We start from the raw sequence: 17,331 nt of genomic DNA on the forward strand, positions 1-17,331 counted from the left end.
CATTTTTTATTTGATTGCATCATTCACATTGATTTGTAGGATTGTTGTTCTTACAGTAAGTCTGTAGCTTTGTTTTTGCATATACTTCTTTTGTTTCAAAAAAAAAAAAAAAAGTTTTGGTTATTTTCATAACTGTTTAAACTAGTTATAGTTATAGCAGGGGTGCCCAAACTTCTTCTTAAAAAGGGCCAAAAATCTAACTTGATTGAGAGCTGGGGGCTGACTATATACCAAACCATATTACAATAAATTTGCAAAGGGGATTTCCTAATTTGTTTGGTAATATTTTAAAAATAAAATTAGAAGATGTTGCTTTAAATCATATTAACTTATTACAGTACAAACACAAACAATTCCATTAGTAACAGAACAGAGTTCATTGCTAAATACATTAATCGAGTTGCTCCTGTCTTCGCCTTGATTTGCTAGCAGATGACTTGTGCATTTATTCTATCTGTCTAGTGATAAGATTTACAGTTTAAAATTAATTCATTTACAACATTTAATTGATAGGCTTTTTTTTTGTAGCTCAGCAATAAAACAAAGAAACAAAAGATTAAATTGGAAATGACGATCTCTGTCAAAAGCGTTCGCTCCAACCCTCTCAATCATTCTCCCTCTCTTTTCAGATGGAATAGTGGGCCATGGGTAGAGCCAGACAGAATCTGCGGATATTTTTTCCTATTTCTGCTGAGAATTTTGGTAAAGGTCTGCGGATTTCTGCAGAATTATTTTGGGAGTATCATAACTAAAACCTTAAAATATGAAATAAAAAACATATTTTTTAACTTCTATTTAATGTTTAAAATGCAAATCCAAATAGATTCACTTTATAATATATCTAGTAAAAGAATATATCCGATGAACATTTTCACAATAGTCAATAATATTACTTAATTAAAAAACTGGATAAATATAGATTTACACACATTTACTCAAGTAAATAAACAGAATTAATGATGGGCTAAAAATCAGTGGAATTCTGTGCGCGCAGATACCGGGTGGACGTAGCCATGGGCCAACTTTGGCCCACGGTCCCTACTTTGAGCATCTCTGGCTTATAGAAACCAAAATCACTGCAAAAAACAATTTCTCAAAAAACTGTACAGGAACTAATGCACTCCAGAATGTTCATCAACCAATCAGAATCACTCATCCAACAGCCCCTTGTTCTATTAATAAACAAATAAACTCAACATTTCACAATGGTACCCATGAGTAAAGTATCTCATGCCAATGCAGTTTGCATTGAACACACCTAATAAGCTAAGTTATTTGGTTCTCAAGAAAGATACGTTGTTCAAATGCAAACAGAAGGGAGTGTTTTACTTCATCTTTCCAAATCAAACACACACACACACACACACACACACACACACACACACACACACACACACACACACACACACACACACACACACACACACACACACACACACACACACACACGTCTTATCTTGCTCAAGTAGGCGAAAAAAACATTTAAAAAAAACAAATACAGAGACCAAAATAGGTTGATAATAAAATGTCACTTTAAAAACCAAAATAAAATACAAACATAAATTATACAAACATAAAATATTTGATATCCTTCATAAAATCCTAAATCTACTATTATTTATCTTCATACTGTATGTTTTCATAGTTTAGTGCACAACAATAATATTCATGTACAGTATACGTAGTAGCAAATACAAGTGAAGATACAACGGCGTATCAGGTCAATAAAACTCAATATTAAATCAGTCACATTATATTAGTTCCTCACACGCTTGTGAACATTACACATATAAGGCAGCTAAGATATTAGATGCATTGGCTACATATATATATATATATATATATATATATATATATATATATATATATATATATATATATATATATATATATATATAACATTCATGAAGTTATAATACTTAATACTTATACACACACCGGCCACTTTATTAGGCACACCTGTCCAACTGTTTGTTAATGCAAACTTCTAATCAGCCTATCAGATGGCAGCAACTCAATGCATTTAGGCATGAAGACATGGTCAAGACGATCTGCTACAGTTCAAACCGAGCATCAGAATGGGAAAGAAAGGTGATTTAAGGGACTTTGAACGTGGCATGGTTGTTGAAGCCAGCCGGGCTGGTCTGAGTATTTCAGAAACTGCTGATCTACTGGGATTTTCACGCACTACCATCTCAATGGTTTACAGAGAATGGTCTGAACAAGAGAAAATATCCAGTAAGCGGCAGTTCTGTGGGCGCAAATGCCTTGTTGATTCCAGACTGGTTCCAGCTGATAAAAAGGCAACAGTAACTCAAATAACCACTCACTAAAACCGAGGTCAGCAGAAGAGCATCTCTGAACACAACACATCCAACCTTGAAGCGGATGGGCTACAGCAGCAGAAGACCACACCGGGTGCCACTCCTGTCAGCTAAGAACAGGAAACTGAGGCCTCAATAAATACACGCTCACTGGACAATAGAAGACTGGAAAAACGTTGCCTGATCTGATGAGTCTCGATTTCTGCTACGACATTCAGGTAGGATCAGAATTTGGCATCAACAACATGAAACCATGGATCCATCCTGCCTTGTATCAACGGATCAGGCTGGTGGGGGTAGTTTAATGGCACACTTTTGGCCCATTAGTAGAAATTGAGTATAGTGTCAACATCACAGCCTACTTGAGTATTGTTGTTGACCATGTCCATCCCTTTATGACCACAGTGTGCCCATCTTCTGATGGCTACTTCCAGCAGGATAACGCACCATGTCAAAAAGCTCGAATCATCTCAGACTAGTTTCCTGAACATGACAATGAGTTCACTGTAGTCAAATGGCCTCCACAGTCACCAGAGATCAATCCAATAGAGCACCTTTGGGATGTGGTGGAATGGGAGAGTAGCATTATGGACCTGCAGCCGACAAATTTGCAGCTGCGTGATGCTATCATGTCAATATGGAACATAATCTCTGAGGAATATTTCCAGTACCTTGTTGAATCTATGCCATGAAGGATTAAGGCAGTTGAACACAAAAAGGGGTCCAACTCGGTACTAGCATGGTGAACCTAATAAAGTGGCCGGTGAATGTAGATAATACCTCTAAATGTTTTTTTTTTTTCAAAAGCAGGTAATACAAACAGTAAAGCAAAGCTAAATAAATAATCTGTAAATAGGTGATCTGTAAAATTAGAGAAATACAGTAGGAACAATTGGGAAAAGTGGGACATTTCCAATAAAACTATGCGAAAGGGAGGGCTCCTCCTTTAAAGATGACTAGCTTTTAAAGAAATGACCTGGTGGCTCAGTGTAAACATGGTTAATGCAGTTCTGAATACTGAATTAATGCTGTGAAGCTAGAGAGTGTGAAATCACTGGCTTTCGTGAACGATGATATCGGCCACACCGTGAACCTGCGTCAGCTGTTTACAGTCCAGAGACGCCACCAGCTTCCTCTCGCCAGCTATAGATGGGATGAAGTGCTCCGTCACCATTACTTTACCATGCTTGCCCACATCACTAAGAAAAATAGAGAAAACCGAAAGATAAATGCAATGTTCTGGAGAACAAAATGTGTTATGTAAGCATTTTAAAGGTCCCGTGAAGTGCTTTGAAACGTGTATTTTTTTTATTCAATGTATGACGCCAGTTAGCAGTAACTTTGCTGCCAAAATTTTCAATCAGGTTTAGATCAGGACTCTTGACTGGACATTTCATTATTTAAGCTTTCAGCTTTAAATGACCCATGCTTTAAAAGTGCTTTAAAATATGAATTTTTTACTCTGTTTGACGTAATCTAAACCGAAACATGAAGAGAGGGTGGGACATAGTGTAGCTCCTCCCCTTTATTAAAAACAGCCAACAGTGTTTTGTTTTATCACAGCTCTGCCAGTGAGAGTGGTTGAGCTCAAGCGCATCAAATGAGAAGCGTCTTGAAGGGGGCGGGGCATGTTGCATACTAGGGAGCATTTGATTGGTCACAATTTGATGACAAACTGAAGTATGAGGTGATCCATTTAGGCATAAGTAACAAACTACAAGCTGTACATGTTTACTAGGGCTGTCAAAATTAGTGCGTTATTAATTTTAACGTGATTAATTTTAAATATTAAACACGTAAAAATAAACACGCAAATAACGCATTTGCAGTTTGTTTTTTATTTTCTGTTGTGGCCGACGTGTGTTCAGGGACAGTGCGTGCATAGAGGCGACCTAGGCGGCCGCAGAATAGCGAGCGAACCCCCCCGTCTTCACTTTCATCCGCTAAACCCACCCTCTCCCTCACGGTCCTCGCTTTCATCAGCAAACCGGTCATTTTCTTTTTTACTTTCGGGTTGAGGGCAGCGTGATTGCCGTTTGCCTAGAGCGCCAGTTCAGACATTCCATGTGTTTAACGTGCATAGATAATAGATAATAGAGAATAGATAAGACCAAGGACGCGCTTTTAGAAGGAAAGTTTCAGTATAAACCAATTAATATCGCATCAGCAGGCTATTCTGCGTTTCCTCCACAGTTTCATGCAATATCTGGTGTTTCATTTATATTCTTTAGACTTTAACTGCAGTTCAGTCTGGCGCAAAATGGCTGCCTTCACGTCAACTAGATGGATGCTGCACACTGGTGGTGGATGAGGAGATCCCCCCATTGTGTAAAGCGCTTTGACTGCCCAGAAAAGCGCTATATAAATGTAAGGAATTATTATTAGTATTATTCAGCAGTTCACTCTCACTCGGTATACTTTCATTCAGGATGTTTTAATAGAATTTAATACCGCATGGCGAACGGAAAGAACAACCTCCGCATTTCGGGACTCGCGTGATGCTTTAAGGTAAACAACAATCGCTGCTTACATGGTAGACTCTATTTTTTTTTGTTTTTTAAAGATTTATTTTTGCCTTTTTGCCCTTTATTAAGTGGATAGGATAGTATTTCAGATAGGAAGCGAAGTGGGGTTAGGGACGGGAAATGTCCTCGAGCCGGGATTTGAACTCGGGACGCCCTGAAGTGCTACAGCACCATATGTCGATGTGCTAATCACTAGGCTATTGTGCCAACCATGGTAGACTATTAATCAGTATTATCTTAATCATAAAGGCGGAGTCCAGTGGTGTCCATGTAAATGTACTGTAGTGAAAGTGGTAGATGAAGTCGCAAGCTGTCAAAGACAGCCCTATTCTCTGCCTTTAAGCTGCTTCCATGAGTCCTCAAGTTTCATATTGCTGTGTCGGAATCCTTGCTTGTAAAATACAGCCATAGCTTAAAACGCTTAGTTTAAGCAAATTTGATGAACGCGATCGTGCGTGTTGATGAATCTGAATGTGTGTGTATGTGTGGGTGCAGTCTACTTAGAATTCAACATGGAAATCATTTTTGTTTGTTACTGGCATTAATTGTTTTAAAATTCAAATGGCACTTACATGTCTGTGTTTTTATTTCTGTAATAAATATGGCATTTTGTGATTAATCATGATTAATTACAAAAAAGTGTGATTGATTACTTTAATTTTTTAAATCATTTGACAGCCCTAATGTTTACATCAGATTTATATCCCCTAAACGCAAATTGTGTCACTGTTTTGGTGGCACTAGCTTATAGATATACTATATAATATAATTAACGATTATATAACAATGCTGATACTAACATCTAAAAAACTTTATTTACATTTCATGGGACCTTTAAAACCGTCAAAGACACAAGAGCAATGGCTAAATCAACCAATAAGATTGAGGGTTTTGTAGTAATTGATTTTGAGCTGTGGACAAACATTGACAGAAATGGTATTCAGAATTGGGTTGTGCAGTATTTGCTGTCTGTGGTTTCCATCACTTTTGTTTAGATACTATGCTTAGTAAAGCCTTGAAATTATTCACACCCCAGGCAAAGAGCTTATAATTACCAAGAGGCGACACTCTAGTGTAAATTGGGAAACAGCCACTAGAGGGCGCAGAGGCCATTTTGGAATGAAAACTTCAATAGAACAACAGCATATTATAAGTGTGTGAAATAAACTATTAAAAGTGCTGATGATTGTGATAGTAAGTGTTGTATTGTCGTCTTTCAGGTTGTAGCTCAGCTTTAATTCGCTTTTTAAATAAATAAATAAATAAAAAAACAAAGCAGCTGCTTGCCATCGTGGCAGTGATGAGATCCAATGGACAGCTGATCGCTTTCACTCCAAAATGGCGGAATCTGGGGCTGTTGCTGGGCGCTGCTGTTGCAATGGAACGTTCTTTTGAGTGTCGCCTCTTGGTCATTCTAAGCTCTTTGGCCCAGGCAAATTCTGACCAAGTTTTTGTTCAAATGTAAATAAAAGCTGATAAATATAACAAGTCAAGTATAAATATAGTGTGTCGAGAGTAAACCAGCCTTAACTCATCAGATTGAAGACTCTTGAGTAGACTCTTACCCGACTTTGATGGGATGCAGGTCTCGGAGCCCCAGTCCTTCCACTCGGACAACCACATTACGCAGAGTGCAGGGCAGAGGATTGGTGAAGCTGATCTTGGCAGACGCCTCTTTACCCACATACGCCTCTCCGATGGGCTACAATGACAAGCATAGCAATCAAATATTCAGCCAAAATCTCACTCTAGAAGCAAACAGAGCTCTATTTTGTTTAAAAGCAGAGCACACTGTAAATAAAAAACACACAATGGGTTCCACACAATCGATTTGTATTGGGAAGGAATTAACATGAAGGAATTAAGTTAACTTATTAGTTTTTACAAATTTAAGTTGATTGAACATGAAACATTTAAGTTGTCCCCAAAAAAACCTAAAGGATTGTGTTGTTTCAGCTCAGTGTAAATAAGTAGTTTGAACAAAGAGCAAATGTCATCTTCTTGTGTGTGTGTTTCTGGAAGTCTCACCTCAATCTGGAGGTCAGGTGTGCGGAGCCTAAAGGATGTCTGGTTGGCCAGAACCTGCTGGGTCTCACTGACCCTTCCAGACAGAGTCAGCATGAGCGCAGCCTGATCCACCAGCTGATTCTGGTACTGTGTGTAAGGCAGGGTCCACTCGATGACCTTTTCTGAAGGACAATATAAAAGAGGGAATTTCAGCAATGGCTATAAGCTTTACGCATGAAATTCCTTAGAATATACTGCATATTTAACCCACACACACACACACACACACACACACACACACACACACACACACACACACACACACACACACACATATATACAGTTAAAATTACAGGATTCAGGATACAGGATTCTTAAACCCCCTTTATTTCCCAAATCATGTTTAACAGAGCAAGGAAATGTTCACAGTATGTCTGATAATATTTTTTCTTCTGGAGAAAGTCTTATTTGTTTTATTTCGGCAAAGATGAAAGCAGTTTTTAATTTTTTAAACACCATTTTAAGGACAAAATTATTAGCCCCTTTAAGCTATATTGTTTTCTGGTAGTCTACAGAACAAACCATCATTATACAATAACTTGCCTAATCACCCTAACCTGCCTAGTTAACATAATTAACCTAGTTAAGCCTTTAAATGTCATTTTAAGCTGTATAGAAAGCAAAACTAAATTTGATAACAAAATATATATAAACATCATTTGGGAAATATTTAAAAACGAAAAAAAAAAAATCAAAGGGGGGTTAATAATTCTGACTTCAACTGTGTGTGTGTGTGTGTGTGTGTGTGTGTGTGTGTGTGCGTCCGTGTGTGTATGTATGTATATATATATATATATATATATATATATATATATATATATATATATATATATATATACAGCTGGCGACACAGTAGGTAGTGCTGTCGCCTTACAGCACGAAGGTTGCTGGCTAGGTCAGTTGGCGTTTCTGTGTGGAGTTTGCATATTCTCCCTGTGTTGGCGTGGGTTTCCTCCCGGTGCTCCGGTTTCCCCCACAGTCCAAAGACATACGGTACAGGTGAATTGGGTAGGCTAAATTGTCCGTAGTGTATGAGTGTGTGTGTGTGGATGTTTCCCAGAGATGGGTTGCCGCTGGAAGGGTATCCACTGTGTAAAAAACATGCTGGATAAGTTGGCAATTCATTCCGCCATGGTGACCCCAGATTAATAAAGGGACTAAGCCGAAAAAAGAAATTAATGAATGATTATACAGAGTTGAAGTCAGAATTATTTGCCCCCCTTTGATTTTTTTTTTTCTTTTTTAAATGTTTAACAAAAGCAAGGACATTTTCATAGTATGTCTGATAATATTTTTTCCTATATTTGTTTTATTTCGGCAAGAATAAAAGCAGTTTTTAATTTATTAAAACCATTTTAAGGACAAAATTATTAGCCCCTTTAACCTAAATTTTTTTCAATAGTCTACAGAACAAACCATCGTTATACAAAAAACTGGCTAATTATCCTAACCTGCCTAGTTAACCTAATTAACCTAGTTAAGCCTTTAAATGTAACTTTAAGCTGTATAGAAGTATCTTGAAAAATATCTAGTCAAATATTATTTACTGTCATCATAGCAAAGATAAAATAAATCAGTTATTAGAAAGGAGTTATTAAAATTGTTTATTATTATGTTTAGAAATGTGTTGAAAAAATCTTTTCTCCGTTACACAGAAATTGGGGAAAAAATAAACAGGGGGCTAATAATTCAGGAGAGTTGATTATTCTGACTTTAACTGTATTTACACACATAAATATAAAATATATATATATACACAAAACAAAATTTATAACCAAATAATGATTTTTTAAAAGTAACTCAAATATTATTACTTTTTTTTTTGGTAATGCACTATTTTATTGTTACTTAGAAAAGTAATGTTATTACGCAACCGTGCATTACTTGTAATGCGTTACCCCCAATACTGCAGGTGTGCTATTTTTGAACAAACGTCATGAACTGACCTTCCTGTGGCATGAGCTCCACACTGAGCTTGTCCTTCTTCACGGTGTCCTTCAGCACGCCGGTGTAGTACATGACTGCCGCCTGGCTGTGAAGGGTGGTTCTGCGTGGCTGAGAGCTCATGTTCTTCACCACAATCTTCAACTGAGCATCTCCACCCATACGAGGACCTTCTCCCTCCATCCGCACCTCCACCTGCACGTCCTCCGCCATGGCGCTCGAGTACACATCCGGCTTACTGCCATACCGACAGGCCGTTTCCACCGCGATACGCTCCTCCTCTGAGCCTGAGGACGCAGATCAAAAAAATCATCAATATCGAACAATCCTACATAAACATAAATGTACAGTGTTTATATTGCTAATACACAATGTTATTATTTAGGTAAATAATTAACCTGTGCAAATTAACCCTCTGCTAACCTAATTTTGAAGGCTTTGCCTCAATATTTGTAACCATGCGCCTCTTACCGCTAGTTTGCTAAAAGGAAAAGATGCACTAAAAGAAAGTGCCACCCCTACTCAATATTTCGTTTCAGTTGGAAGTTCACCAACATACTGAAGTGAAAAAGTCTTCCATAGTAAGAAAAAAACTATTGCTGACAGCTTTCAGTCATGTGAGCTGTGCAGAGACCTTTCAGACAAAAAAAAAAACAATGGGCCGTAATGGCAGCTACACTGGGAACTAGAGGTCTGCGTAAATTTCCGAATAAATCGCGGGAGCGGTCGGTAACGGGTTTAATTTGGGACGGGAGCGGGCTGTCTAGCAATATCGCATATATTGCTATGCGAATGAGAGAGAGAGAGAGAGAGCTTTGCCTGTGTGTGTGCTTGGTGCTTGTGTGTGTGTATGTAAGTGCGCGCGTCTGGACTGTAAAGCTGGGTGATTTTCGGTTTTGTTCTCCCCTGCTCTTTAGCGGGATTGGGCGCGGCGGGCAGAAAACGGGGCGGGTTGGGCAGCGGGACAACAAATTCTTAATATAAGCGGGAGCGGTCGGGTTCGGGCTAAAACCTGGCGGGTGCGGGCGGGAACGTGATTCAGCAGAGGTCATCATCACCGGACTATTGACAGTACATCATCCACTGACTGATTAGCACTCACACCTGCAGCACATCTCCTAATCACCTGGCAACCGCTTATAAGCAGCACACTCACTCAGTATCATTGTGAAGTCTTGTTCTGCCCTGGCTAACACTACTGAGCGTTTCTCACCCTTGCCTGCTTTCCCGTTGCTTACCTTGCTTTAATTATCGACCTTGTCCTGCCTGCCTGCCTGCCGCCTGCCTTGTACCTCAGCCTGAATCCTGACTCTGATCCACGCCGCCTGCCCTTAACTCTAGCCTGCACACCGACTTTGATATTCTCCGCCTGCCTCTGACCCATGCCTGCATACTCATCCTGTGTTTACCTACCGCCAGCCCTTCGACCTTTTACTATTGTGTTTGATGTGAGTTCGCACACGCACTACATCTGTGTGCTTGTTGTTATTAAACTGTGTTTAATAAATATAATGCAAATGGATCCCTCTGTGTCAGCCACTTCGTTACACATAGAAACACAGCACAAACCGGTCATTATCTTTTTCAATCAACGAATATTTTGATCACATATCAGCAGAGATATGATCACAAACTGTAAATTGTGGGCACTTGTGATCCATATTTTGCACCGGCAGATGTTTTTAAGTCATTTAAAGCCATCATGTCTCTGTCAGAGCTCTAATTTAGCGATGTTTACATCTATCTTGTAGATATTCCTCAGTGATATAGTCATTAGTGATGGCATTATAGCTCATAAATTTATATTAAATGTTGTTTGTTTTGCTTAGATATTATTTGCTGATAGATAATTCACTTCTGCTATTTATACTTTGACTTTGCATTTCAATATATTTTTAAACTGCACTTAACCTGCAAATTAGAATAGAAACTGTATAAAAAGCAGACAAATGTACTGACAATTAAAGAGTTGTTATGGGTCAAAGACAGAGTCAGATAAGTATTAAAATTAGAAATTAAGCTTTTTAGCCAGGGAAAGTCAGGAAATGTATTATTTGGCATGGAGCCTAGGCTTCTCGTTCTCCATTCCCCTTGCTTGAGAGGACCAGACTGTGCATAGTGAAGCGCCTCAATTACAGCTCTCATTTGATTGGCTAAAAGTTATGAGTAACCATCATATATGTGTGCGTGTGTGTGTGTGTGTGTGTGTGTGTGTGTGTGTGTAAATAAAATATAGCTGGTCAGTTTAAGATAAAACACCTTATTCACCTTATTCTCCGCCGACGAGCGGGCGCTGCCATTTTAATCTTTTTGTCTCGCGACTTCCGGTCACATTGACTACCATTCATTTTTTGACGTTAAAAACTACTCGTTTCACTGCTTGATGCTGCAATTTGATATTTTCATATTATATTATTCGTCTTGGTCTGTATAGTCATGCAGACATTTGTTTGTAGAGCAAGTAGTTTGACCGTTTTCTGCCGTTTATTATTCCTAGTCATTTCTCCCAGAGGCGACTGAATTGAAAGTTCTAAGACAATCGTGAAAACAGGCGCACTTCCGCATTTTAGAATAAGGTCGATAGGCTAGAGGTCTTTTTGCTTATGATCGCCCTTATGTTTCTCTTTTAAATGTAAGGCTGTTGCATAAAACAATAATTGAAGTAGTTTTAATTTATAAGTGACATTTCTTTGCTGCGTCCTCCCTGATGTTTCAATAACGCATAATAATCTTTACATCATAATAAAAACACAGCAGTCAGTAACTTTCAGTTGTCGAGAGTTTTTGTCAAGTTTAAACGGTATGTTTGTGCATGAAACATGCACATTTAGATTAGATTAACCCAGCCGCAACCTATCTCTGGAAACATCCATACACACTCCTTCACTGCGGATAATTTAGCCTACCCAATTCACCTGTACAGCATGTCTTTAGACTGTGGGGGAAACCAGAGCACCCAGAGGAAACCCACGCGAACGCAAGGAGAAGATAGAAACGCCAACTGACCCAGCCGAGGCTTGAACCAGCAACCTTCTTGATGTGAGGCAATAGCACTACCTACTGTGCCACTGCGTCACCTAAGACTAGCATATTGAAACTAACACTTTAATAACACACTGCAACACTTTCAAAGCGAAATGGTCTGATCTACCTCCGTTTCACACCCATACACTCTTACTTTTTCAGTCTGCTGTGTCATTTGTTTATTTTTGTGTATCTGAGTAACAGAGACAGTGAAGTCATTGTTTCCTGTGGGTGGATCTCAGTTTAGTTTAACCAGCCGTTTGGAGATAATGACAGGTTTCATTGTGTGATCTCGGCTGTCTCTGTACTGCCATTTGCCAGTAATTGGTGTATTATATTGTTGGGTGCTTCTGGTAAGAAAACATCCCCTAAAAATATGAATTTCTCTACAGATTGAAAAGACTAAGTCTCACAAAGGAATGACTAGGTTATATTGGAAATTATGACTTAACTCTACTTTAATAGGAGTAGTAGATACAAAAAAAAAAAAAATTATTCAAAGTGTGGGGCGGCACAGCAGCTCAGTGGTTAGCACTGTTGCCTCACAGCAAGAAGGTCGTTGGTTCGAGTCCTGGCCGGGTCGGTTGTCATTTCTGTGTGGAGTTTGCATGTTCTCCTCGTGTTGGCGTGGGTTTCCTCCAGGTGCTCCGGTTTCCCCCACAGTCCAAACACATGCGCTATAGGTGAACTGAATAATCTAAATTAGCCGTACTGTATATGTGTGTGTGTGTGTGTGAATGAGTGTGTTTGGCTGTTTCTCAGTACTGGGTTGTGGCTGGGAGGGCATCCACTGCTTAAAACATATGCTAGGCGGTTCATTCCGCTGTGGCGACCTCTGAAATAGAGACTAGGCTGAAGGAATATAATTGATTGAAAGAATTTAAAGTGTAAAAATAATTTACAATAATAGATTTACAGTGTCAAATATGATTATATGAATGCATTTAGAGTTTTAAAACTAATACAGGCTTTTCTTAAAGGTTTTATTAAGAATATTATCGCTTAATACGACTTGAATATTTCCAAAAAGTAGTTTTTAAAAGTATATTTTCCTTTTGATTTTAGGATAAATTTAATACAACAGGCATTTCGCAAAAAATATAAATAATCATAATAATATTCATTTATTAATTCTCCGTCGGTTTAGTCTTTATTTCAGGCTGCCACTACGGACACTGTTTTTGTTTTGTTTAATAATAACAGTAATGTACTTATTATTGAGTATAATAATGTACTTTGTTTATTTAGCATTTATTCATTTGGAGCTAATGCAAATCTTCTCAGGGGAACTGAAATGTCCTCAAGTGTTCTCATATTTTAAATACCACATTATTTCATCAATATGTACATTTTGATCTTGCAGATGATGAAATATTTGCTTAACGTCTGTACTTTACAGCCTGCAGTTTTCTTTTGACAGCTGTTAAGTTGTTTCATGAGGTAATTCCATGACTTACAGGTTGTTACAGGCAGAAAAAGAAAGTTGGTGTGTGTGTGTGTCCCTTGTATTAAAAATTCAGTAGGTCTATGGGAATCCATATAAAAATAGCTGTACAAGTGTGTGTGTGTGTGTATGTTTGTAGGTGCTTACAGTATATGTGTATGTGTTTGTTTGTTTGTTTGAGTGTGTGTTTTTGTGTATATGCAAGTGTGTCCATGTATGTGTGTGCATATATATTTATATATATATATATAAATAAATGTGTGTGTCGGTGTGTGTGTGTGTGTGTGTGTGTATATATATATATATATATATATATATATATATATATATATATATATATATATATATATATATATATATATATATATATATATATATACAAATGTGTGCATGTATGTATGTGTGAGTGTTTGCATGTGTATGTGTGCATGTATGTGTGTGTGTTTCTGACCTTCAGGGTATTTGTAGACGTCTGTGATGTCGACTCGTTCATCGGAGCCCACAGCTTTAGTGCTGATGCAGTGACCCACAGCCTTCTTCTCACTGTGGATCTGACTGAAGGTGCCGTCCAGGTTTCTCTGCCAGTAGATCTTGTCACTGTTCACCTGCGGCAGAAACACAGCAGACACCGTTTACAGCTGACAATACTTCACAGAGAGACGTGACTGGCAAGATAAGTGCAGGGTATAAAGAAAATATTTAACATGGATGCCAACAAGTCAGGGCTGATCCGTCTAGGATACACACATTCAACAGAGTGACACATTTATAATAAGATTTAAAACCGCTCATTCAGAGAGAGAAAATGAGAGAAAACTAATTAATTCAAGTTCATTTGAAGACATGCCTTTAAACTTGCTTTTGCTTGTTGATTTTGTTTTTTTTTTTGTATTGTTTGCATAGAGGTGGTGACACGGTGGCCCAGTGGTTAGCACTGTCGCCTCTCAACAAGAAGGTCGCTGGTTTGAGTCCCAGCTGGACCAGTTGACATTTCTGTTAGGAGTTTGCATGATCTCCCCGTGTTGGTGTGCTAAATTGGACATAGTGTGTGTGTGTGAATCTGAGAGTGAGGCTGAAAGGGCATCTGCTGTGTAAAACATATGCCGGAATTGGCCATTGAACATTTACTTCTTGTTCTCAAACTATTTCATAACTGTAACAAGAGGAAGTTCAGTCATATCTTGACGTTAAATCAGCTTTAAAGAGTTCACACTTAGCTGATGATCGATTATAAGGCTTGTTTGGCATGCTGTCCCAGGAGAGAGCCCTGAACTCGAGGATGGCTGTTATATAAAACTTAGGGTATTTATAGTGGCTTAAGAATCGTCTGATTGGTGAATCACATATTAAATACTGCGGGGCCGGCTGCAAGCAATCATAAGCACGTGATCCTCTCGAAATTAGTTTATAAACAAACTTCACTTCATAACATTCTGAGGATTCTCTGAATCTATTGAAATTAAAAATGTAAAACAGGAAATATGTAAGGACCATTGTTAATGTTTACATCCCTCAAATTGGTCTATAAAACAAAGTTTACTATTATTATTATTAATTTCTGATCATTGGGCGAGGCAGTGGCGCAGTAGGTAGTGCTGTCGTCTCACAGCAAGAAGGTCGCTGGTTTGAACCTCGGCTCAGTTTGCGGTTCTGTGTGGAGTTTGCATGTTCTCCCTTCCTTTGTGTGGGTTTCCTCCGGGTGCTCCAGTTTCCCCCAAAGTCCAAAGACATGCGGTACATGTGAATTAGGTAGGCTAAATTGTCCGTAGTGTATGAGTGTGTGTGTAAATGTGTGTGTGGATGTTTCCCAGAGATGGGTTGCAGCTGGAAGGGCATCCGCTGTGTAAAAACTTGCTGGATAAGTTAGCGGTTCATTCCGCCAAAAAAGGGACTAAGCAGACAAGAAAATGAATGAATGAATTTCTGATCATTCAGAACTTTAAGAGCCCATATTATACATGAAATAGGGTCATATCTTGGTTGTAAGGGTCTCCAACAACAGTCTAATATGCATGCAAGGTCAAAAAACACTTTCATGGTCTTATAATCTGCATTTATTTTTACCTAATTATCCCAGCGACTCCTGTATGAATCGTTCAGGGATTCATTTGTTCCCAAACCCCTCCTTAGCGCAAAGCTAATCTGCGCTGATTGGACCAATGACAGTCTGTTGCGATTGGTCGACTGCCTTCAGTCAGAGAATGAAATGCCAAACAGCTAATCAGCAATATAAAAGTAATCACAGTTCATACACGCTCGATAGTGTAGGCGTGGATTTTAGCTGCCAGTGGGTCAATGTAAATACAGACTATGGACTTGAAAATTCAGACGACTAACTATTTTATTGAGCAAAAACTCCAAAAACAGTTAGGAGATCTCCTAGCTTCTCACTCTGCTCTTTTCACAGACACACACACACATATTGCACACACTCACACACACACACATACGCACCAAAACCTGCTCCGGACTACAACGCGCGCGCACACAAACACACACACACACACACACACAAACACACTTACCTCCGGACGACAGCGCGCGCACACGCACACACAGACACACACACTACTCCCCGTCCACGGAGCTCTGTTAACAAAGCAGCACGCGTCGCGTTTTTAACGTGACTTTGCACGTGATAAGAGAATATAGCCAGTTAACCTGATACAGTACACGCGGTTACAAGTAACAAATCACAACTAAATACATTTGCAAGCTAGAGTCAACAAGGCAACTTTAATCGCACGTACTTACACTTGAGAAATGGAGGAAGAAACCGATCCTGACGTCTATCAGTAAGTTACTCTTTACTGATCCTTCCTTTAACAAACGCAGATGAAGTATTCTTTGTAGCATGTAGTTTCCAGAAGTTTCCAGTAGTTTCCAACTGCTTGGCTATAATGCTGAGGTTTCATCTTTGGGTAGAGACTCAATATATCCATCTGCAGTGTGACTTCAATCGACCGGCATGTTTGTGTTTGTGGGTGTGTGTGTGTGTGTCTCGGTTTCTGCGTCAGAGGGCGGGGCCTCAGGTTTGAAATCTCCCGGGTTTGCGCGTGCACGTGAATAACTTGGTTTCGTTCGTACGTCATGGCGAAACACCTAATTAATCGGTATCAAGGCGACTCGTTTGAAGCACTACGAGTCAACTCTTTTTTAGATGAATCAACCGTTTTTAACACTGTACACTAACAGATTTAAGCCTTAGCTGGATACTCCACTTCACTTAGAGCTGTGTTACACACTACATGGAGGGGAATTTTCAAAAACCCATAATATGGGCTCTTTAAGATGAAGTAAACAGATTTGTGATGCACAGTATTGATATGAAATAAATTTTAATTATAAACAATACAGTGTTTTTAGCATAGTGTATACCGTATAGTAGTAAAAAAATGAATACATTTATGTGATTACAAATATTACATGAGATATTTCAATTGGCAACTAGCCAAGCAGTAAAAGTAATAAAATTACTAAAACTAAAATAAATAAGTATAAAAAAATAAAATGACAACATTTTAAATAAACTATAAAAATAAAGCATAAAATAAATCAAACTACTTAAATGCATTTAAATAAATGCTATAACAGACGTGAAAAGGAACGTTTTTAAGAGCCAATCAGAAGTTGTTTTTATTAGAAGATCACAACAAAGGCTTGATAATAAAAACAAACATGCTCTAAAACATGCAATCAACTTAATTATAATTGCACATTCGGTCACACTTTATGTTGATGGCCTGTTTGTTTAAATAAAGTTACATCACCTCTACATGCCAACTAATTCTCATTAGATTACAAGTAGACTGTTAGGTTGGGGTTGGGGTAAAGGCTGATTTATACTTCTGTGTCAAGCAATGCGTATGCTCTGGCGCAGCCTGTGTGTGTACTCATAGCCCTCGCTGTGGCCGTTGGCGAAGCTGACGTGCACCTCTCGAAATATTTAACTACACATCGCAACGACACGTAGCACATTGATTGGTCGGCTTAGTATCGCTGA

The 17,331-nt window shown here is 38.6% G+C and overlaps 1 protein-coding gene and 1 long non-coding RNA gene across 2 annotated transcripts in view; one reads left to right on the plus strand and one right to left on the minus strand.

The window, feature by feature from the left end:
- LOC141378981 (uncharacterized) overlaps nucleotides 1–1,513 on the plus strand; it is a 2,638-nt gene extending 1,125 nt beyond the window's left edge. The window contains exon 2 of the long non-coding RNA XR_012394840.1: nucleotides 187–1,513. This is a non-coding gene — a long non-coding RNA (uncharacterized lncRNA). The remainder of the gene's footprint in view (nucleotides 1–186) is intronic.
- Nucleotides 1,514–2,958: 1,445 nt separating this feature from the next.
- Nucleotides 2,959–17,331, minus strand: part of tgm1l1 (transglutaminase 1 like 1) — a 61,663-nt gene continuing 47,290 nt past the window's right edge. The window contains exons 10-14 of the mRNA XM_689858.9: nucleotides 13,780–13,933; nucleotides 8,863–9,147; nucleotides 6,878–7,038; nucleotides 6,415–6,551; nucleotides 2,959–3,523 (exon numbers count right to left, since the gene is read on the minus strand). Of these exons, the coding sequence (XP_694950.4) occupies nucleotides 3,376–3,523; nucleotides 6,415–6,551; nucleotides 6,878–7,038; nucleotides 8,863–9,147; nucleotides 13,780–13,933 (885 nt within the window). The 3' untranslated portion in view covers nucleotides 2,959–3,375. The remainder of the gene's footprint in view (nucleotides 3,524–6,414; nucleotides 6,552–6,877; nucleotides 7,039–8,862; nucleotides 9,148–13,779; nucleotides 13,934–17,331) is intronic.

The sequence above is a fragment of the Danio rerio genome, chromosome 2 (assembly GCF_049306965.1).
Source record: "Danio rerio strain Tuebingen ecotype United States chromosome 2, GRCz12tu, whole genome shotgun sequence".
NCBI lineage: Eukaryota > Metazoa > Chordata > Actinopteri > Cypriniformes > Danionidae > Danio > Danio rerio.